Below are 24056 nucleotides of genomic sequence, written 5' to 3' on the forward strand. Positions count from 1 at the left end.
ACTCACCCCCTCACACACACACTAACACCGCGTTCACATTGTACATGTCTGTCGACGGAGGACGGAGAGCGTGTCTGACGCATGGGTAAGGCGATCTGATTGGCCGACAGATCCGTCGCTGCCTGAAAAGTACGGAGCCGACGGAATGGATTGACCCACAATGCATTTCGAGAGCGCCCCATGCAAAGTCACTGAGATCTGTCGACGGATGTGTTCAGTGTGAACGCGGCATAACACACTCACTCACCAGTCGTCCCCTCACTCACTCATCTCCTCGCACACCTTCTCACACACTCGTCTCCTCACACACTCGTCTCCTCACACACTCTTCCCCTCACACACTCGTCTCCTCACACACCTTCTCACACACTCGTCTCCTCACACACCTTCTCACACACTCGTCTCCTCACACACCTTCTCACACACTCGTCTCCTCACACACCTTCTCACACACTCGTCCCCTCACACACTCGTCTCCTCACACACCTTCTCACACACTCGTCCCCTCACACACTCGTCCCATTACACACTCGTCCCCTCACACACAGGTGCATTACATCACTGACCAAGTAGTGAAGGGCAAAATCTAAAATTGTTCATGTTCTTGTTGTTTTTATCTTCATTTCCTGTGACTGGCTAAGTCAGTGGTGTTAAAACACTTTCATTAGCTCAGCCTGATCCTGTTTCCCAATCTACCATTATATTTGGAACAGTTTGGCATCAGTTTCCAATCTTTCAACGCACAGTTTCACAATGCGTTGCAAAAGAGAGCGAGGCGGAGATATCTCTGTTGAAATGAAGCATCACTCTCTTGCCGATACACAATGCTCCTGGCAGGAGAGGGGGGAAGCCCGCCCGAAAGAAGGCAGGAGGGATCACGGAAAGTCTGTTGGAAATAACACTTATCAGTTGAAGAGGCCCTGGCCTGTCTCCGCACTAAGGAACGTCAACACAGAGAGACACACGACGTTCTACAGTGTTCTCGTAGCGTGCGGGCTAGCTCGTAGCAGGCGTGTTCTCTGACGTCTTCTGACCCCTCCCGACAGGGCGGAGCAGCAGCTGGGCTCGCTGAGGAAGGAGAAGGTGGAGCTGAGGCAGCGACTGGCCCACGTCCGGAGAGGCTTCTCCTTCCTGCAGGGCCTCGGAGACCTGACCACACGATACCTGGCCCACAGACGGGCACACCCCTCGGAGAAAGAGCAGGTGGGTCCGATTTGAAGAGTACCGGTTGTAGGTCCATGTGGGGAGACTTCCCACATGAGCCCCATAAAGACTCTACGCAACGTACATCTAAGGCAGCTCTCAATTAGTTAAAGCGTAAGTTATCTAAATGCATGTGTTAAAAAGAGTGTTGGATAGCGCTATATTCGGACAGACATCGCCGACGCAGTGTTTGGTCAGTATGATGGGTTTCCCAATCACTCCGCTCTGCAATAAAAAGGGAAAAATCTGGCAACCCGTTCCCTCTTTATCCAACCTGGGATGAGCACTATCGAGGCGGCGACTCCCTATTCCGGCGTTCCCGGGAATAGCTTGACCACCAAATAGGCAGAGCAGGTAAAACCGTCTGCCGTCGTGCCAGAGCCACGTTGATATGGAGAGGAGGGAGAGGAGTGTTAACTGCAGACACAAACAGGAAGTTAGCCAAAACGACCACATTGGTTACAGAGCCTTTATAATGAGAGGAAAAGTGTGACTCCCGTCTACTTCACGCCCAGACTGGTGGCTTGACATGTTCAGGGAGATGACTCTAATGAGGCTACTTCTACGTTTCATAATTGTTTTCTTGATTGGTTTGAATTGTCCCTTGTAGTTCACTCATCGGTCGGGCCAATCCGGTCTCCTCTAATATGATGAAATAATGAATGACTCTTGGTCTTTTGCGTCCTTACTTAGTTTGGGTCGTCCAGTCTGCCTGCCCTGCTGGTAGAGACCAAGAGCCTCCTGAGAGCAGAGGACCACCTCCGAGACAACAACAAGCGGCTGAAACTAATGATGGACAGCAATGTTATGCCTCTTGAGATCTTACAAAGAAAGGCTGCCTTTCTTTGGCAGCTTTACGATCAACCCTCTTTTCCAAGCTTCTGGGATAGCCTCAAACTTCCACACCTTCGACAGCAACTCGTGTATTGTCCTTGCCGAAAACTCCACGTTTGTCATCAATAATTCCGCCGTGATGTTTTCAGTGCCAGGTGCTTTCCAGCTCTTCAACTTTTTAACTGCCTCTTTTACCTCACCCAGAGTTGGTTCGTTCGCTGCCGTCGCCTGAATTTCGTCTTCCAAACCAAATCCTACTTCGACGGTGATGGTTGTCGGATTCCCTGGCGTTTCCCTGTTCAGCACTTTAAAGTGAAACTGGTTACCAGTGTGGATGCCAAATGGCCTGGCTCGGTCCATGACTCCCTTATTTTTCGGGAGTCAAGTCTTTTCCGACTGTTTCAGCAAGGTGTGGCGCAATACACAAGATCACTAACTGTAAATGTTGATTAAGGCACTGATCACATTTTTCTTTCTAATAGGCCGTTATGATGGAATTCTTGTTGGGGACAGAGGGTATGCCTGCATGCCGTTCTTAATGACACCATACGGCGACCCACAGAGTCAATCGGAGGCACGGTTCAACAGGGCCTTAAGCACATGCCTTAAGCACATGTGTGGTGCTCCACAATATTGCAACAATTCGCAACGAGAGAGCCCCACATGTGCCATTGGTGGCAGATGATGTCGTGGACCCCATAGACATCATATAGGTAGACGCCCCCTTCGGCCTTGGACGGCATAAAGCGTCGGCGCCATCTTGGTACGGGAGTTATTTCGTCTTCGGAGTGAAGATGCCTACTTCATGCGCCGCTTGGGGGGACCGTCAGGACGATTCAAACAAGATCGCAAGGAATTACCTTTCACAAGTAAGACTAAACAATTGTTTCTATTTGTAATTGTAAAATTCAGTCATGTCACGTAGATCATGTGTTATGTTGAGAGCTAAGAGCTGTTGAGACAGCTAAGTTGCCACCAGAATCAGACTATAGCTAGTCTAACGTGAAATGGACATGGTGAGCAAAGCCTTATTCTATCGTTCGTCAACAGGAGATAATATTGTCAAGAAATATAGGATATACAGTATATATATATATATATATATATATATATATATATATATATATATATATATATATATATATATATATATAATCTACCACTACTTGCTTGTGAGTAATTACAATGTATGTATAATGTAATTATATAGCATTTATGGTCGCGACGGAAAGCTGCGTTTCGGCTGAGCGACTGGCCTTAATTTCTCTCTGTGATGTATTTAAAAAAGAGACTAGATTAAAACAAAAAAAGGCTCAAAACATGCCACTGTATATGTAATGGTTCTACAATATATGAAGGTGTCACGTAATGAATGAAACTACGGAAAAATGTCACGATACTCTACATGCACCTGTGAGATGCACCTGCAGTCAGTCGCCGGCCGAAATTGACGTTTTAAACGTTATTTCTATTTAAATGTTGTTGTTTTTTTAAAGATACATCTGTATTATGAATCTGACTGGCTAGCTAACCTTTCTCGAAATTTTAAGGTTTCCCAAAGAGAAGCAGTTGAGGAGACAGTGGTAAGTGGCTGCACCACATTGCAAAACTGAGCACGCTGCAATTACAGACTGGCCAACAGTCGAAAAAAGCTCAGCAAGACAATACTTTTTTAAGGGTTCTAGCCTAGATTCAATTATTATATTATATCATATATTGTGTGAAATTATATATTGTGTCAATTGCACTGCATGTGAAAATGTTATGAGCATGATTGTATATTATGTCAAATTTTACAAATATATATATATATATATACCTATACTTAAAATATATTATATTGTTTCACATATTATATATATCATATACATGTTATTCCATTGCACATTATACTGAGTCATTATATTATATTGTATTATATATATGCTATGTTATTTATATTACAGTTCAACTATTGAGATGTGTATGTATATATTGAGATGTGTATATTTTTACTGCTATAGAAATATATAGCTTTTTTTGGTAATGTTGATTTGGGAAATAAATGTGTATTGCCAATTGCACTGTTCAAGGTTTCTTAATGCACATACTTGAAAAGGAACTATTAAAAACACACTGACCGCCAGTTTCTCACTATTTGATGTATGCTCTCTCTTAATGATGGTCAATACGTAACTAAAGAAGCACTATTTCGATAGTTTTTAGATCTTCAATATTTTCAAAGTGCACGGGCTGTGCAAGAAAAGTGAGCGTTTATCATAGACCCATGCACATGTATGACTGGCGATTTAACTAGCGAGATTGAAAGTAACGTAGAGGCAAATCTTTTTCACACACACTTCACGTAGAGCATAAACCCTTGAATACTCCATGAAATTGGTTGCGAAATGTAAAAGGTTATCGTGATTTTTATCCAGATAAACCGCAGCTCCTGGCAACTTGCGCTTGTTTGACACGTCTGACAGACCTCTGGCTTCAGAGAGCTCCCGTACCAATATGGCGGCGACGCGTTTCGCCGAGGCAACGGGCTGAAGCAGTGGAGGCGGCGTCTACCTTCATGATGTCTATGGTGGACCCCATCACGGTGGATCATCCCACAGGAACGGCGGTCAGACGGGCCATCGCTAACCAGTTTTTTGGTTAGTTTTTTGGTTAGTTTAGTTTTTCTCTTGGAAGGATGCGTTTGTTTCGTTGTTGTTTTTTTTAGGGCTGGGCAAGTCAACGCGTTAATTACGCGATTTAGTCAACGGGATTATTCCAAATTGACGCACGGTCTCTTTTGCAGCCTATTTTTTTTTCCATTTCATTTTTCATTTAGATTTTCCAAGGTCTTGCCCACAGAATGTCAACATATCAGAAATGATTTTAGTTCCACTTACTATACATTAAATTACATTTGCAGGGTCCTAAGTGCCTGTTTACAATTCCCTAATCGGTGGTGTTCCGTAAATTTCATATTCAACCCACACACTGGGTGAGTCAATACAACTCTTTAGATCACTTGGTCTAGTTTTTGCTTATTAAGTAGGCTACATTGGTGTGAATGTTAATGCGTCATTCCATTTGGTAATCTCATAACTTCATTGTGACTTTTGTTCAATAAATACAATGGACGGAAAAACATTTGCTCGTGTTCAATTATTTTATTTATTAGCCGTCGCATCGCCATGCAGTTGCTGTTAAAGTAGAAAAAAACATTATTTCAGTAGTCAGTCGAGCTTAACCAAAGAAAATCTAAAAAATAGCCTACCCTCTCGAGGAGCTGGATCTCGATCTTCAATTTCTTTTTCACCAAGACTTTAATATCGTTGTCCAGCTCCAAGTTGCGCTTGTACAGCGCCCTTATAGCGTCTGTTCCAATCTAAAGAAATGATGGGTTAAAATCGTAATTCAGTTACCATGGTCAAAGCCTTGTGGCGCACCTTACAAAAGGAATAACCTAAATAAAAACCTTGTCTGTCCCTCGAGAAGGCCTTGAAGAGGTGGAGGTGGAGGTGGATGGCCCATCGAATGCCATTTCCCTCTATAGAATAAATGATCAAAAGGAAGAGTCATGTGAAACAGTTACAGCACTGCTCGGTTGAGTTTCCCCATTCTGATGGCTCTTTAGAAAGTTCAAAGGTGGCCCCACGTTCAACGTACATTAACCTTGGTTAGTCAAGTGCCGTGTTGTCCATTATCCCATAACCGCTATGTCAGTGACTCAATTAGGCCTAGGCATTTTTTAATCTACAAATTCATATTATAGCTGTGAGAATTGTTAAGAAAAATCACCTCCATAGTCGCCCTGGAGTCACAGGCCGACAGAGTCTCCTGCAAGAATCAGGGAAACCATAGGACATTCTTTCCAAAAAATGTAACATTTAGAAGAATACCTGACACTTTCCTTTGATAGTTATATACCTCTGATTGGAGCTTGATTGTCGGCGGCTCCTCCAAAATAATGTTTGTACCTTCAACTAAAACTGACACGATTAATTTACACTCAATCATTTCACATTTGATTAGCAAGACAATTATTTATGTCCATTGCCAATACATGAATACATACTCCTCACAAACGCCTTGGATGTCGAGGCAGTGGGGTCAGAGGACATCCCCCCATATACCATCATCGGCCGACCTTTGTTGTTGACGAGAGCCAGCTCCTCCGAGGTGGTGAAGGGCGGTGGAGTGGTCTCCCTCCCAGTCGTATTCATTTGTGTTCTCTTTTTATTTGCTACAGGTAATCAACATGAGATTAAAGCCTAGGTTGGAGCCTAGGCCATTGCAAATCATAGGCTAGATTCACCTGAAATTATTAAAATGGATGCTCACAATTTACCACATTGAATAATGTTTAGATTTATTTTTGACTTGGCCCCATGTTCCTAGGTGCGTGTTGGCACCACATCTATGGGGGTAAAAGGCATGATGATAGGCCTACATGATTTTTTTTAGGCAATATGCAGAATCTTTTCACGTATGAATTAACACGGTCGACTATTTTTTGCCAGCACGCAACCCTAGCCTTATTATGGGCAACCCTGTTCCCCTTGGCTGTAATTTGTATTTTGAATTTCTCGTATGAATTCATAATGATACACTGCTCGTCTTGAGTGAAATACACCGCTCTCGCTTGATTCATTTTGCATAAGGGTGAGACAAATGACGCGATAAACGCCCCTTTTATGTGAACGCGCATTGAACCTAAATATAACAAATCATATAACAAATCAAATTAATTGGAAGCCTGTACAAAAGTTCACTCCGTCCATCCATCAAAATGCTACTCACATGGTTGACGCTAAACCAGCCACAGCAGGGACACGAGCCATACTAAGGTACAATGGCCACACCTGCCTTAAATAAGGCCTTAATTAGGGGACTGGACCAATCTGGGGCTGCATTCAAGAGCACTACGCTTGACTAGGGTTTCTAGCCTGCTACACATGTCTTGATCCTACTCATGAGCAGGAAAGCAATTAATCATACCATTTATGTTGACGAATTAAAGAAAATGTATTTCGTGAAATACCTGTGTGCGTGTTTCAGAATGATTCAGACTACTCGCGAGGGCAACTAAATATCATCCCGCGGGCCTCAATTGGCCCCCGGGCCGCGAGATTGAGACCCCTGATCTACAAGATGTCATTAACAACACTATTTATTAATTATTCACAGGTCTGTCACACTGACTGACAAACGATCTGCTGTAGTCCAGACGTGGAGTAGTGGTTGACAGCCCAGGCTCATCTCTTAGAGCCTCAGGCTGCAATTCCTCTCAGACACCGTTTGACACCAAGCCATACATGTTTGCAAACAGGATTGAACCTTGTTTAAAAAATAGATTTTAAAGCAGGGCGAGTTGAAGAAAGATCATTGGTGATGATGTTCGGGGAGCCTTGGATTGCCTCAACAGATGCTGTGTGGTTAAACACACAACTACAAACAGAGACGTGATACAACAGAGATCGACACACCAACATTCATTCTCTCTACATTTATTTTAATTTTTAACAAATGTCTGCCAATACACGTGTAGACAGGGATGTTGGCTAAGAGCACATAGTGATGGCTCTGTTCCAACCAATCTTGTTCCTCCTAGCTCCGCCCTGTGATTGGTCAGTCGGTAGGCCCCATGGACCTATAAGGAACGGCCTAGTGAGCGTCTCGTCCCGTGACCGTCCTTACATCTCCAATCTTTGGTCGCGTACACGGTAGGTTAATGAACTTTTTTTAAAATATTTCGGGACATATTGTAAACTCATGTTAATCACTTACGTAGGATTATTTTTAAAATAACGGATTTGAGCGTAAACTAGTTATTTGGCGATCAGTTGGCCGTTTCACTTTCACTTTGACGCCGCTTTTCTTAAACAGGAGTCTCGCTCCTGTGGTTTCAGGTCGCATTATTCAGCTCTACTGTCACCTTTAGTAACAAATCAACTATGGATGAGTTCCTTCTCCGTCATGTACCTGGCCGTGTATTAATGTTTAAGTGTAACTAACTCCATATATAGAATAATAACCATGTCAGAGAACCGTGGCGATGCAGAGGAGCGAGGAGACAGTGTGGACGCCAAATTCTGGTCTCACAGGTAATACCCTATTGGACCCTATTGAAGATACAGAGATAGTGCTTAATCCTCGCAGATAACTAATAACTGGACCCTAATGACGATCGATTTATCACTAGTCGGTTATCGGCATTGCAGAGGAAATTCCTTTGCGAAGTCATGGTGCATGTTTATCACAGTGAGTAACGTAAGATAGAAACAGTACACAAGTACCCAAGCACACAGGACGTAACCCCAACAGAATAAACTACAGACAAATAATATATTCTGCTACTCCCAGTAGAAAAAAAATGTAGAGGAGAGAATTAATTTTGGTGTGTTGATCTCTGTTGTACCACGTCCTCGTTTGTAGTTGTGTGTTTAACCACACGGCATCTGTGTGTTGAGGCAATCCAAGGCTCCCAACCCCCCTGACAAGGCGGGGCGCGAGGGAAAAGCTGGAGCTGGTTCCGCGGACGCCAACCGCTACAGAATGGACTACCCAAGCATCGGAACCTGTGTGATCATCAACAACAAGAACTTCTATAAGAGCACGGGTAAAGCCCCCATTATGACTCCTCATACACAGACATCCCTAGACGTCCTTCCAAGGCCAGGTGCGATCCAGCGTTCACACCTGGCCTCTGAAGGACGTGTTGGGGTGTCAGATCACAGCCATACTGCAGACCTCTGTGAAGGACATGGATCAAAGTTAGCAAAGTTAGTTAAGTGTCTGGACTCATCACAATCGACCGAAGGCATTTTATTAAACAGTCAAGTGACTAAAACATAACGACTAGAGAAGGGCTGTCTAATCGAACTGAGGGCCATGCTGAGGGTTGGGAATATAATTAGGGGGCCAGACATTTATTACAATTATTATTACTCCAATGAAGATATATAATAGGCTAGTATTATAGTATATTTTAGTTCAAATATTATCGTTTTTTCCAGGTTTGCTGTTAAATCTTATCAGAAAAAAACGAATCATAAAGCAAAACAGCCTTTATTAAAGGTTGCATAGGTGATTTGCTTTTTTGGCCATTTTTGCAAAATTACTTGAAATCCTTATCATAACCCGCTTACAGCCACTGAGTTAGAAGTACTGACATGAAAATTAAACTTGTCAATCATCTGTGGAACGTGCAGGGCTCGAAAAACTCCAGCCAATCATATCCATTGCCACCGAGTTTCATTGGACAGTAAGTACGTCAATCAAACGGTCGTACTGCACTCCCCCTCCCCCCCTCCCCCGCGCCCCGCGCGCGACCCCTTCGTGCAGTACTCGTGACCCAGAGCTCGTGACCCAGAGCAAGCTCCTGTTTGTTGTTATCCTGCGGTATCTACTGGAACTAGTTAATCCACATTTGGACCTAGCAGTAGAAGACAATTTCCATGGCAGACAAGACGCCACCATCCCACCACCACCACCACCACCACCACCAGCAAAGAGAAGGAAAAATCTTTTTCAGAGAGTAATTGATAATAAAAACGTTGAAAGAGAAAAACTGAAATCAAGAATAATCCTAGGCGCTGCTTTTGAACGTTTGCGGCAACTGAAGGACGAGAAGGGTCTAAAAAACGATGCTTGTGTGGCGGTTGACCTAGTTTCAAAGTTTATACCGTTTATACTCGGTAATACCGGTGTTGAGACGAGTGTATTACTCGGTGTGAAAATGTCCACACCGCGGCAACCCTAGTGAAAACCAGGACTTCCAATACAATGATATGAAACAAACATACATTTTCTAAAAATAGTAATGATTTATGTGACCGTTTAATGTTTATAACATCTGGTGCAACCATAGCCGCGAGAACGTATTCTCAGCAGTGGGTGCTGGGAAAAAAAACCCGGCCTGCACTAGACTCGCAACTCGTCACATTGATAAAAAAGATATAGCAGCGCAGCTCAATTACACCAGTGCATGCGCGCACAGTTGAAAATCGATCGTTGTGTTCACTTCCTTCACACCATGGTTCACATCCAGCTGCTCACAGAACAAGTTTAGCGCACCACCGCTACCCTCACACTTTTTCATATAACCTTTTTTCAGCACTAGGACATATGAGCATTAAATAAATGCTGCGTCTCAACATGCCTTGGACAGCAGCGAGGATGACTCGCTTTGCCACGGGCCGAAACAGTTCGGAGCGACCACAGCCAGAGCGAACACAGCGGGGCAGAGGAGTGTCAGGAAGTCTTTGGTGTACACATCAGTACGGCCTATTTGCACTACTGTTTAGTGGCAATGCAGTGTTTTATTCTATGCCTTTTTATTTTCGTATATTATTTCAATTAATACAATTTATTTATTCATGAAATCAAGATCTGGTCTTCAAATCTTTTTTCCAAATATAGGTCGTATTACAATGGGGTTTGTGTTTATATTCGGACCAATACGGTACAGCGGACGCTCACATGACGTTAAGCATTTCCTGGTGCATAATGTGACGCTTCAGAACCTAAAATCCCGTTTCTCCCCGTTGATACGACAACACATAACCGGCGTTTTCAGAAATCTCCACTTTGGCCGGAGTTTTTAGAAATGATCGTTTTCTGTGATAAGACAGGGCCTCGGACAGGGGGTGTTGCAGCACCCCCAAAACCCCTACTTCCCGCGGTACTGGGTGCAATTTACAGCTGAATGTAGTGCCATGTTGTTAAACGAAAACCTACGCTAGCCTGGCTCGCTCTCGCGCATCTCTGTTCGCGCTCGTGCATGATTGCGCGTCCAGGTACTTGGAATGGGTGGAGTCAGAGTCAGCGTTGAAGGAGAGGGGGTAGGACCATTTGAGTTGTGTATTTTCAAAATCTGCTGGCGTTTCGCAAATCGCGTACCCAACCTTTAAGTGCTGAACAATGTTTTTTTTTATAACAGATAAGGTCATGTTTTTCAGCATAACGGAAATATTGAGTGGAATAGGGTATTATCGGTTACTGAAATAACAGTAACAGTCATTTAAAGCAGAGATCTGTACTGATTTAAACTTTTTGTGATCGGTTTGTCTTTGCGTTATTAACACACATTTCCCCCAGTGGAGAGGCAGAATATTTTGTTACCTGCAACAACGTGTGTGTGTGTGTGTGTGTGTGTGTGTGTGTGTGTGTGTGTGTGTGTGTGTGTGTGTGTGTGTGTGTGTGTGTGTGTGTGTGTGTGCCCATTCAGCCATGGGAACCCGTGAGGGGACCAACGCCGATGCGGAGGCTGTGGAGAGGACCTTCCGCGGTCTGGGATACAAGATAAGAAGAGAAGACGACCGGACCGTGGGAGAGATGGAGGCGCTGCTCCACACTGGTACAGGACGACATTATGCAGCGTTTAAACTGACCCAAAGCGCTGAGTTGTAGGAGTGATGCCGCTTTTCAAAGCCAGGTCGCTAAACGGGTCTGCACATCCCTGAGGTGCTGACCCTCCTGCACGGATGGAGAACAAGCATAAGTTAGCGTGAACACACCAACTGAAAAAGTATATGAACTAGAACTAAATCCCCCCCCCCCCCCCCCCCCCAGTGTCCCAGGAGGACCACGGTGGCTCCGCCTCCTTTGTGTGCGTGCTGCTGAGCCACGGCGGTGAAGGGACCTTCTACGGGACGGACGCCTCCACCGAGCTCGAGACGCTGACCGGAATGTTCCGCGGCGACCGCTGCAAGACTCTGGTGGCCAAGCCCAAACTCTTCTTCATACAGGTGGGCTTTGAAGGACAGTATAACGTGTGGATTACTGCTGATGTGTGGGTTTATTTAGCGCACTGAGGGCGAACTCACTGTACCGTGCCCAAGTCCGTTTCACACCTGTACTGTGCTCAAGTACGATTGCCCCCCCCCCCTGCAGTACGCTGGCTTGTGCTGCTCACGCTTGACAATCTCAACTGGGCCTGAGTACGGTTGCCAGTACATTCGTCATCACGTCGTAATACGTCACCACCAAGCGTCCGCCGCTTAGTAGAACAACACAGAGAACCCAGTTGACACTAGGGGTGTGAACGGTTACAAAAAATTGTAAACGGTTACACGACCCCTTTTTTTCCGCGTACACGGTTAACGTTTTTTTTTTTTTTTTTTTTTAAGTGTACCGCAGTCGCGCTATACGACCAATGGAGGGTAGAGTTTAGATCGGGCCCAGAAAATCAAGCCCGACCCGGCCCGAGAGACGTCGGAGGACCCGACGCAGTATATTCATAATTGTAATGACCACGGAAGAGGCAGTGAATGAAGTATTGAATAGACCGAGATTTATTAGATAGGCCTACCTAATAAACCGTTGGAACGCGCAAGACCGGTAACCATAGCAACGCCGGTAAACAAACCCCGAGAAGCCCAATCCCTATGAGAGCTCCCCGCGCTACGGCCACCCGGAGGCGCACAGAGCTTTTGGCCTTGATATTATATATACAAATATTATATTATATACTATTATATTATGTATAGAGCTCCGGGAGTCGCAAACGGCAACATTCACAATTAGAAACCTAATAAACCGTTGGAACGCGCAAGACCGGTAACCATAGCAACGCGGTAAACAAACCTTGCGAAGCCCAATCCAGGTCTTACTGAAGGCATTTAATGGTCAAAATATCATTAATAAATATTCTAATATGTTCGAATATTAATATTAATAAACAAACGCACTTCGAATATGATTTTGGGGCAAAAGTCAAAGCCCTCTATCACGGTAATGTCAAAATCCATTCCGTAGCGCAAATTCACACCGGTGTACTTTCTTGACCGTTTACACCGTATACACCCCTACTTTTGATCATTCAACACTACCCTTCTAAGACCAAGCTATGGGACTCTAAACTAGTCTCGCCTTATCTCCACCTTATCTGAACATTGTAACTGTGTATCATTTAAGTTGTATTAGCTTGTCATGTTAAGTGTAATCTCTTGTTTGTGTTCTAGTATGTATAGTATGAGATTTGTGTTGTAGTATGTAACCATTGTCCGGTCTTTTATGTATTTTGAAACATGTTGCCGCAAATCTTTTTCCCTAGGAGAAGAATTACTTTACCTCAATGGGACTTTTTCTGGGTAATAAAGGTTCAATAAAATAAATTAATGAATAATGATCTCCGCTAGGCATGTCGTGGCACCTGTTTGGACGATGGCATTCAAACGGACAGCTCCAGTGACAAATCATCTGATAGGATTCCCGTGGAGGCCGACTTCTTGTACGCCCACTCTACAGCTCCAGGTAATCAGTAATCGCTGCTGTCTGCATCATGAGGCGATCAAATGCCAATCGTGGTCCTTTGGTCACAAATAATAACATACTGTATGTCCTACATTATGATCCTAACAATCTATTCATTATTTAATCATTACTGCCCATTTAATTGTAGTTATTGTGTAAAGACTTGTCCATACCAGATAGTTGTTAGCTCTGAATACGTGTGTCCAGACAAATACCTTTACATTAGACAAATAAATGAAATCTGTAACTATTATAGTACAGTGCCATCTCGGTCGACGCCTGCCTCATTGTTCTTTGCAGATCTATTTAATCGACCTGTATAGAGTAGAAACATAATTGTGTCTTATTATCTGATTATTATTATTATAGTTATTATAATGATCTAGCCTGGGAACAATACGTCTGCGAGTTCATGTTTATTTGCTCTATATGCCTCTGCCCCCCCCCCCCCCCTCCTTGTCTAGCAGCCCTGGCCCAGGCCAATCAAAGCCTGTTATCAAATATGGGGCGGGTTTAATACGATGCCGCCACAGAGGAAGCCTTTCAGGCCCTCCTTGAACAACCAAGATGGATGCCACTGATTTCTTTGCTGTGATTGGTTCTAGGTTTATCCAATTGCGTCCAGAGGCCATTTGGTCCGCGCCCGTTGTTTTCGCCCCTTGGAAATCATAAGTGATCTGAGGGGTTCAAGACTAAAACACGTTTTCTGAATTTGTGGATTTCAGGCTAATCATCGTCAGTACCCTGTTGTGGATTGGGTCATGGGGGGTGGTATTTAGCTGAAGTGTACTCACAGGGGGTAAATATTAAAAACAATAAACTCTGCATTAAATGTATCGTACATGATCTCCCACCAGGCTACTACTCCTGGAGGAACGAGGGCACAGGCTCCTGGTTCATGCAGGCGCTGTGCGAGATGCTGAATGAACACAGCAGCAAGCTGGAGCTGATGCAGATCATGACGCGGGTCAACCACAAGGTGGCGCGCGACTTTGAGTCGTTCACCTTGGATCCAGGGAGCAATAAGAAGAAGCAGATGCCATCCACCACCACCACATTGACCAAGGACTTCTACTTCCCTTGATAGTTGCCAACTGATGGAGTCCGTTTTGGAACCGTTAAAGTGATCGTATGGTTTCAACTACTGGTGCTGAGGAAATTATTGGCTGTTTTTTTGTTTCTTCAGGTCTGTCCTGTCTGTGCTTGTGGTGGATGGGAGAAGCATTTGTTGCTGTCTTTGCAACCTATTTGATTGGAACTGGGGATCCTGTGCTTGCTTTGATATTCTTTACGTCTATGCCACAAGTTGCTCTGGAGATGAACAGCTATGGCCACATTTTAATCACTTATTTTACATAGAATTCCTACATTATTTCAGAATTTATTGAATTCTTCTAAAGGAAAATGTGTATGTTGCTTTCACTCCAAAGTGAATGAAAGTCTTTTAAATGTTCAACAACCAGTATTGTGCTTAAGTAATATTGGTTTGTTGTTGCTGTATTAGGGGATATTTTGAAATTGCACTTTCAAGCAAAATGTACCTTTCAATTTGTTTATGAAAATACTAATAAAAAGTTAACCAGAATGACGCATGACTCCTCAGTCATTTCTCATATAACGTGACCCCTAACCTTTTAGGGTTAGGGGTCCATTATATATCCTGTTGATCTGAGCTCATAGGCTACATGAGGAGGGACAGCATGTCTGTCATAGACTGGCTGAGGCTGCGATTCCTCTCAACACAATTTGACGCCAGTCCATGTACACTTTCTCAAACCGGCTTGGAATCTGTTACCAGCCCGAGGCCCGTAGTCCAGCCTGGAGCTGAACGCAGACTCGCAGAGGACTTGCTGTTCAGGCAGGGAGATGAAATGCTCGATTCCCCCCAGCTGATGTAGAGGTGAAGTGCTTTGGCCTCCATTTGGGAGGACGCCCGAACGCTGTTACCCAAAAGAACGAAGGAGCAGAGACACCAAAGGACAGTGGAGCATCAGGACCGGACCGGGATGAATTGGGGAAGCCTTCGTCATCTGTGGAGAGACCGATGGACTCCCTATTATTAGAATGCATGTGGATTTAATAAACCAAATATTGATTTTTTTTTCATAAAATCTTTGAAGACACACTTTAACTTACTTAAAAACCTTCAAGACTGCTAGAATATTTTCATATCTTCATGTTGATTGAGGTAACAATGTCGACAGAATTATTCTGCAAAATTAGTCTGCAAAATGAAATATTTATTTCAATGTTAGAATTCATTCTGACCTTTTCTTCTTTCGAATGTAGCGAGGGCAATAGTGGGGAGGATTGAACTGAGAACCGACAACTCCACCAGGGGAATTACACCCCTGGAAATCAGTATAAGATGGTATGTTACTTTTGTGTTGTTGAATATTATTGACAATACTGATGAGGCAAGCAGATTCGTTTAACTGAACGGACAGAGACGGTAATTCCAAAATAAACCAAATCTTTATTTAAATGGGAAAGAAAAATGTGCATAAACTGGAACTGCTGAAAATAAGGATTAGTATAAAACGAATAAACAAGAGAGCTAAAAAAGGAGAACATATTCTTTATTACAATCAGCCGAGATATTTTGTACATAAAATCTAAACATCAAAAATAGCAGTCCAAAACTAAAACAAACCTACCAGACTAAAGCTGAGGGCAACTGCCGAGAGGCAAACTATGCTGAGGAGTGCCTAGGGGTGCTACCAATCACCTCAAGGGTCTCACATCAATCATCACTGCAAACTAAAACTGGTGGAAAAATGTATTGTATCCCAGTGCTTTAACTCGCATGCAAGTGAAGGGACCTCCCCATTGGTGCCTAGCCTCCCTACAGTTTGGCGCCCAGCTCCAGCCTAAAGAAAAGGAACTAATACAGTATTAAAGCAAACCTTTAACCCCCAGTTGGTTCAATAAACCGAAAATATTGTAATCACAAATCAAAGATAAGCAAGAGGAAAAAAACAGCAGCAGGTGAACCTACAAAAACGAACGAGTATGGAATCAGCCCTGCTCACCATGCTGCACACCGACAACACTTGGTGTGGCCCACACTACTCACCATCCCGGGTTTGAGGGAATGAGTGCAACATCACTCGCCCACAGGGGGCTATCCTGTTACCTGTCCTCCGAATGCCTCGTGGCACATAGGGCCTTTACAGAACCTTTCCATTTCTCTCGGTCCGGTGCTGCAACCTGCACCTCATCCCATGAGCCCTAGCCACCATCTCTCCTCTCTTTCTCCACAGTCCTTCTCCACGTTGTCCTAGGTCTTCCTCTTTTTCTTTTCCCTTCCGGTGCTCACGTCATTGCCACATTGCCATCACTTTCTCTATTCTGCCTCAAGATATGGCCGATCATCTTCCATCTTCTGATCTTGACTTCCTCACCAAGTGGCTTCATCTCAGCTCTCTTAAGCAGGTCCTCAAACCTGATATGATCTTGCCATCGGACACGGAGAATTCTGCGCAGGCACTGGTTATTGAATACAACAACTAATTTGTCATCACCTTTGTTCATTTTCCATGTCTCGCATCCACACAGCAAGACAGGTAACACCAAGGTCTTGTACAGTCTTAGCTTAGTTCTCCTCGAGATGCTGTTTGAGTTCCAAATCCTCTTTAGTCTGACATATGCACCCCTAGCCTTCGAGAGCCTGTTCTGTAGGTCTTTCATTCCGCCTCCTTCTTTACTAAATTTTGCTCCAGGATTCGTGAATTCTTCCACCTCTTCAATTACCTGCCCATCAATGTTTATTCTTGTCTGGTTTTTCGCGTTGATTCTTAAGAATTTTGTCTTTCCAAGGTTGATTCTAAGCCCTACCCACTTGGCTGCCTCGTGCATTCTGGTGGTTTTGTCTTTGATGTGCTGTCTTGCGGAAGATAGTAAGCCACATCATCAGCTAAATGTAGGTCATCAAGTTGATGTTAGCTTCCATCTGATGCCATTCTGTCCTTCACTGAATGTCCTTCACATTATCCAGTCCATAACAATCAGGAAAAGGAACCCTGACATATTACAGCCGTCTTCATAGAGCAATTTCACTATCCTCACGAGCTTCCCTGGGATTCCGTATTTTTGCATAATGATCCATAAGCTGTCACAGTGAACCGAATCGAAAGCTTTTTCAAAGTCTATAAAGTTCACATAAAGGGTTGCTTGCCACTCGTTTACCTGTTCTATGATGTTCCTCAGTATAAATACTTGGTCTGTTGTTCCGCTCCTTTTCCATATAGCCCGCCTGCTCCTTCCTCAGTCTCTTGTCAACGCCATTTCTCACTCTGTCAATGACAATTCGTCCTAGTATCTTCCTAATGATGGACAGCAATGTTATGCCTCTTGAGATTTTACAAAGAAAGGCTGCCTTTCTTTGGCAGCTTTACGATCAACCCTCTTTTCCAAGCTTCTGGGATAGCCTCAAACTTCCACACCTTCGACAGAAACTCGTGTATTGTCCTTGCGGAAAACTCCACGTTTGTCATCAATAATTCCGCCGTGATGTTTTCAGTGCCAGGTGCTTTCCAGCTCTTCAACTTTTTAACTGCCTCTTTTACCTCACCCAGAGTTGGTTCGTTCGCTGCCGTCGCCTGAATTTCGTCTTCCAAACCAAATCCTACTTCGACGGTGATGGTTGTCGGATTCCCTGGCGTTTCCCTGTTCAGCACTTTAAAGTGAAACTGGTTACCAGTGTGGATGCCAAATGGCCTGGCTCGGTCCATGACTCCCTTATTTTTCGGGAGTCAAGTCTTTTCCGACTGTTTCAGCAAGGTGTGGCGCAATACACAAGATCACTAACTGTAAATGTTGATTAAGGCACTGATCACATTTTTCTTTCTAATGGGCCGTTATGATGGAATTCTTGTTGGGGACAGAGGGTATGCCTGCATGCCGTTCTTAATGACACCACACGGCGACCCACAGAGTCAATCGGAGGCACGGTTCAACAGGGCCTTAAGCACATGCCGGGTGAGGATCGAGATGACCTTTGGAGTAATCAAGGCCCACTGGAACTACCTCCGTGGTTTGAGGGTCAAGCCAGAGAGGGGAAGCCAAATTATCACGGCATGTGTGGTGCTCCACAATATTGCAACAATTCGCAACGAGAGAGCCCCACATGTGCCATTGGTGGCAGATGATGTCGTGGACCCCATCACGGTGGATCATCCCACAGGAACGGCGGTCAGACGGGCCATCGCTAATGTTGGGAAAAATAACCTGCTGAGTACATCACATGTACATTATAAATATAGCTAACTCCTACCCTAGCCTGATGAGCACATCACATGGACACATTATAATATAGTCAACTCTTGCTCTAACCCAACAACACAAACATGATAATATATAGTCAGGTCAAGGCCGGAGCTGAAGGCCCCATCTCCCAGGCAGGCAGATGGTGGACACTCAGACAATGCACCAGTATCATCTCCAGAACGGGAGAGCCACATTAATTTATCACACAGGAGACATTTTGAGAGCTCTTCCCCGTTAGGAGGAACCAAGAGATACCTCTGCCCACACCAGGGGCCTGAGAGCCACATTAAATTATCACACACGAGACATTTCAGGGGGGCACCGGAGACACGAGGAACTCTCCCCGTTACGAAGCTCTCTCAGGGCCTGGGAGCCAAAACACACAGAACCGCACACACCTCAAACGCACACACCTCATCGAGAGGAGGATACAGCATAAGACTGCATCACACAGGGACTCTTCACCTTCTTCTGCAGCAGACCTTCCACGGAGGCGAAGCTCTGGACCAGGGGTCGGCAACCTTTGTGACATGGAGTGCCAGTTTGAAATGTTCTTCTCATCTAGTGTGCCATTATCAACAATAACGCAAAGTTAAATTATGTCACAATTTTTTTATTTTTTCCAATATACCTGGAATTTTATTCTCAACAATAACAGTATCTGTATTCTTAACAAAATAGCCACATCAATATTTCAAAGACTGAAAAACAGCTACACATTTAAACAAAAACTAGTGTAGGCTGAGGCAACAAAAATTATCAGATGCCTACCAGGCATCTGTAGGCTGAGGCAACACAAATTATCAGATGCCTACCAGACAGTCAGTGTGATCCCTGGCCCTGCTTTGCTTGACTGAGCTCTGTGATCTGTGGCTTGTAGTTAGTTAGGCCTACTTTGAGTTGCAAACATGCCTCAGAGTGCTCCGTTGTTAACCTCCTTAATAAATTCGCCATCTGTAAACGGCTTCCCATGCTTTGCAATGCAATGCGCAATGCGATAACTTGCTTCTGTCCCATGATCTTTAGCAGTGGTAAAAACCTTGAAGGAGCAAGGTTGTTTTTCATATCTGGACACAGCACGTTTGATTGACTCTAATTAGTCTGCTTGGTCTTTGAAGGTCTTCTCGTGGTTCGTCTCAAAATGACGCTTAACACTTGACGTTCTGCACACAACATTCTCACAGCATAAAATGCACACAGCACGGTCCTTCACAAATACAAAACCAAACTCTTGTGTCCAGCAGCACTGAAATGGCCTAGTTTTAGCTGCAGCGGGTGTGGCCATTGTTCACAATATCACGCTCTGTCATTAATTTATGTCAGCACGAAGACAGCGGACAGTGCGCTTGAATTTCAGACAATTTGATCTGAAATTCTCCCGCTGCAACCTGACCAATGGCCACACTCCAACATAAATTCCAGTGGTGTCCTCCGGGTCCTAGTGCCGGCAGACAAAAGCCGGCTTTTTTATTTTTTTATTTTTTTTAAACGGGACAGATAAAGTGAGTATCGTAATAACACTGAGGTGCCGTGCCAGTGTTTATTCTGCGGCGTGCCAACCGTGGCACGCGTGCCATAGGTTGCCGACCCCTGCTCTGGACGAACCATCAGCGCTGATTAGGGACTTAGACATATTCGATTTCTCACGCTTTATGACTCTGTATAACCGTGGCCACTTTACTTAATAAATCCAAGGTCCTCGTGCCGATAGACTTTATTACCTCTCCGTCTCATTTCATCTGGTCCAGTAACTAGACAGACCGTTTTTCCCAACAATTTGGTGACCCCGACGTGATTTTTTCTGAATTGAACACGCAACTGGGAAACGAGAGACGGAGAGCGGCACGACCTCGGGACCCCGGAGCACCGGACCGGTTCCTGCAGTCTCACCTCGGGCCCAACAAAAGGTAGGCAGAACCTGTTGATAAAATCCAAACTCTGCATAGTTATATAGGAATCACATTAGGAGGTGAGACTGTGAGAGCGGTTCGCTACGGGATATCTCGTGGGGACGAATAGGACTGCATCCCAGTATTTCCCCCTAAATCCGATTGACCCTGAACGCGTGACACATCGAATATCGGCTCGTTGCATGGTGAAAGAATACCCTCGAGACCATAGGGCCTATAATAATCGGTCATAGTGATACAAGACTACCGATGGCCTAGTAATAAATGCCTGGGCCAAGAGTGGAACCCGGAGGGATGCCTGGACCGCGGGTGGAATCCAGAGGGAATGAGAAGAAAAAAACTAGGGCCTATAATAATCGGTCATAGTGATACAAGACTACCGATGGCCTAGTAATAAATGCCTGGGCCAAGAGTGGAACCCGGAGGGATGCCTGGACCGCGGGTGGAATCCAGAGGGAATGAGAAGAAAAGAGAAGGGCCTATAAGAATCGGTCATAGTGATACAAGACTACCGATGGCCAAGTAATGAATGTGTATTAAATAATTCTGTGTGGTAAGAAGGTTAGAGTCCCTTTGCAGAGGGAACCGTATGCCTGGGGCACGATTGACACACAGAGAGACAGTGTGTGTATGCGCGAGAGAGGCTGTGTGTGTGTGTGTGTGTAAGAGGCCCAGAGAGGTTGAGACGGAGAGACTATGTGTGTGTGTGTGTGTGTGTGTGTGTGTGAGAGGCCCAGAGAGAGAAAAAAAAAAAAAAGAGAACGAGCGTATCTGTGGGCCGGCTAAATATAGAAATAAATCATTCAATGATAACCCGGGTGTGTGTGTGCAGCGTTTGCTTGCTTTGTTATGCTCAACGCTATGTGTGCAGCGCTTGCTTGCTTTGTTGTGCTCAACGCTATTTTGCCGTGTCTGATGATTGTGGGCGCGGGACACAGAATGAGAAGTCTGTTGATATGTCTCTTTGTGTGCGTTTAGAGGAGACAGAGTGAGAAAGGCTGTGTGCGTCTCTGTGCGCGTGTACGCAAGAGGTGATGTTTCTGTGTGTGCGTTTAGAGGAGACAGAGTGAGAAAAGCTGGGTGCGTCTCTGTGCGCGTGTACGCAAGAGGTGATGTTTCTGTGTGTGCGTTTGGAGGAGACAGAATGAGAAAGGTCTGTTTAGGTGTGTGTGTGTGTGTGTGTGTGTTTGTGTGAGAGGGAGCGAGAGAGATAGCAAGGAGAGATAGCAAGGAGAGCTAAAGTCGGAGGACGATCGAGAGGGACCATTTTCCCTCTAGACAGTTGGAGGTAGCGATAGAGTGCGTGTTTTTCTAACAATGAACGGCTGTTTCAGGACCACGAGAAGGGACTCTGTATGGTTTTCAGGCCCAGAGTGTAATCCCCTTTCCCATATGTGTATTCCTCCCATTTGAGGTCCCCGTCCACCATATTTGAAGTCCTCTACTCCACCTCATGTTGTAGTTCCCCTCCCTAAAACCATATGGAAGTTAGAACCTGTGAGGGTGTTTTGGTTGGGCCTGACGAGGCCTGTACCAATTTCGGTGGTCAGCTTCGTAGTTTTGTGTATATATAAATTTGGAAAGGGGGAGCAGTATTAAGTTATATATAATAAAGTGAAAAGTTATTTGTGAATGAAGGGACAGAAGGATCTTTTTGTGTGTGAGAGATAGTTATTAGGCCTTGTTCCATGATGGAGAGTTGAGGATGTTGCATTCCAGGCTTATCTGTTAACGGTCCTATCTGCTGCTTGACCCTAAGGGGAGTGAGGAAGGGTGAGAGAGAGAGAACACATTTCCCCCCCCCATTTGTCGACCTACACCATTCAGGCAGTACAGAGAGACACACTAACACACAGTATAGCGAAAGGAAATAGAGTGCGTTCAACTGAAAGCGTGTGGTGGCCATACGCCATAAAATACCACATATCCAAGGAATGCAGTCTCTGTCCATAGGTTTCACCTGAACAACCCCTCTGCTGGCCGAGAAAAGGAACTACCCATGGTTTCTCTCACACCCAGCCCCCAGAGCACGCTCGCTTTCAAGGCGTTATGGCCGCACCCAACGTGGGAGGGAGACACGCAGAGAGAGAGAGAAGCCACATTCCACCCTTATCTGTTGTCTTGCACCAAACAGCACCCCGTACTGAGGAGGGAGAGAGAGCGTGTTCTCCCGAAGGAGGGAGAGAGTCACAGGGAGACACGCAGCGGATATTCACATTATGGCTAATTTGTTTTTCTTTAAGTTTAGTTTTAGTTTTGTTTTTTATTCAGGATGATGAACATCCTGACACAGTTACCATTCAGGATGAAGACCATCAAAGTTCATGAGGAGGTTATAAGGACAATAACGTTGATACTTTAATAGGACAACAGTGATGATAATCTAATGCAATTGGACTAAAGAAGGTGTTGCTATTAACTAAGTGATTCATATTATTTTCACACAGGAAAGAATAATTGAATAAATATGGATATGATAAAGAAGGAGAATAATAATAAAATAAAATAAAGTAATCTTGATAAACTGTACAAGTAGGACTACACCTATTAAAATATGGGGTGTATCTCTTTGGTCAAGGATGACAGGTGGATTGATGCCACATCTGCTGGGAAGGGATCCTAAATGCTATGTTGTCAATTTGGATTCGGAAGTAGTGGGTTTACCTTTCAAATGCCACTACTGCTGCTGCAACACTTTAATAATTTTAACTCTGATAAATTACCTTTTGTTTTATAGTTTCCCTGATGTGTATCCAATACGCACACACTTGGCTGCATAGGGCAGATGGGGCTGAAGACTGTCTCCATCCCTCCACTTTGCGATCTATACCACCATATAGGTGGGGATTGATTGTATCCCAAGTATGGCATCCTGCAGCGAGCCAGTATGGAAGGCTGGTTAGCCAACGACGGGTAAGATCCCACCTTGACACCCGGGACGACCTAAGGCAGGCACAGTCACGATTACTTGGCAGAGTCGCTGTGGACACTGGCTTACTTGATCATGAAGTCACGAGCTGCAACAATCATAGGAAGTGCCGGGTGGGGTGTAGGGTGGAGGAGGAACAGGAGTCAGATATGTCAGCTCTGGCAGCAGAGGTGGTCTTGGAACGGGGCATGTCGCGTTTTATTTTATTTTACCTTTGTGGTATAGAAGGCCACTAACGCATGTACGTTTTTCGGTTTAGTGCATGACTTTGGAACAGCGTGGTCTCCGGCGGCTGATGGTAAACCCACCCATATTGGGCTTTGGTTTTGGACATACTGGTTTAGATTTCCCTTCCCAAAAGATTGGTTTTAGTTTGCTGATGGTTAAGGTTAGACGTTTCGACGTTGGTTGCACCAACGGCGTTCTTAGATTTGCTTATCATTTAATGTGCATGGTTTTGACCATTGCCCAAGGGGGGAGGTATTGAGGAGAATTAAAAAAAAATATATATATATATATATATATATATATATATAAAAAAAAAATATATAATAATAATAATAATAATAATAATAATAATAATTAGAAAACAAGGTTTTTCTTCACCATACTTGCAAACAATGATTGACATCCAGCTAAATGAGTGTCAAACACAGTGTTCAACAGATGGGTGGAAGCAG

General features: G+C 44.4%; 1 protein-coding gene and 1 long non-coding RNA gene across 5 annotated transcripts in view; one reads left to right on the plus strand and one right to left on the minus strand.

Moving 5' to 3' along the window:
• The first annotated feature begins 7644 nt into the window (after nucleotides 1–7644).
• LOC132465474 (caspase-3-like) overlaps nucleotides 7645–24056 on the plus strand; it is a 35486-nt gene continuing 19074 nt past the window's right edge. Inside the window, exons 1-7 of one of the 4 annotated variants that reach the window (XM_060062121.1) lie at nucleotides 7647–7736; nucleotides 8040–8117; nucleotides 8484–8632; nucleotides 11243–11371; nucleotides 11587–11762; nucleotides 13155–13269; nucleotides 14127–14864. In XM_060062121.1, coding sequence (XP_059918104.1) covers nucleotides 8050–8117; nucleotides 8484–8632; nucleotides 11243–11371; nucleotides 11587–11762; nucleotides 13155–13269; nucleotides 14127–14353 — 864 coding nt within the window. In that variant the 5' untranslated portion in view covers nucleotides 7647–7736; nucleotides 8040–8049 and the 3' untranslated portion in view covers nucleotides 14354–14864. Of the gene's footprint in view, nucleotides 7737–8038; nucleotides 8118–8483; nucleotides 8633–11242; nucleotides 11372–11586; nucleotides 11763–13154; nucleotides 13270–14126; nucleotides 14865–24056 lie in introns of those variants that run through there. The other 3 variants (XM_060062120.1, XM_060062125.1, XM_060062124.1) reach the window with 3 other exon arrangements.
• Nucleotides 9082–10945, minus strand: LOC132465481 (uncharacterized). Its single transcript, XR_009527594.1, has 2 exons — nucleotides 9659–10945; nucleotides 9082–9611 (listed from the first exon to the last, which is right to left on the minus strand). It is a non-coding gene; the product is annotated as an uncharacterized LOC132465481 (long non-coding RNA).

Source organism: Gadus macrocephalus, chromosome 10, assembly GCF_031168955.1.
Source record: "Gadus macrocephalus chromosome 10, ASM3116895v1".
NCBI lineage: Eukaryota > Metazoa > Chordata > Actinopteri > Gadiformes > Gadidae > Gadus > Gadus macrocephalus.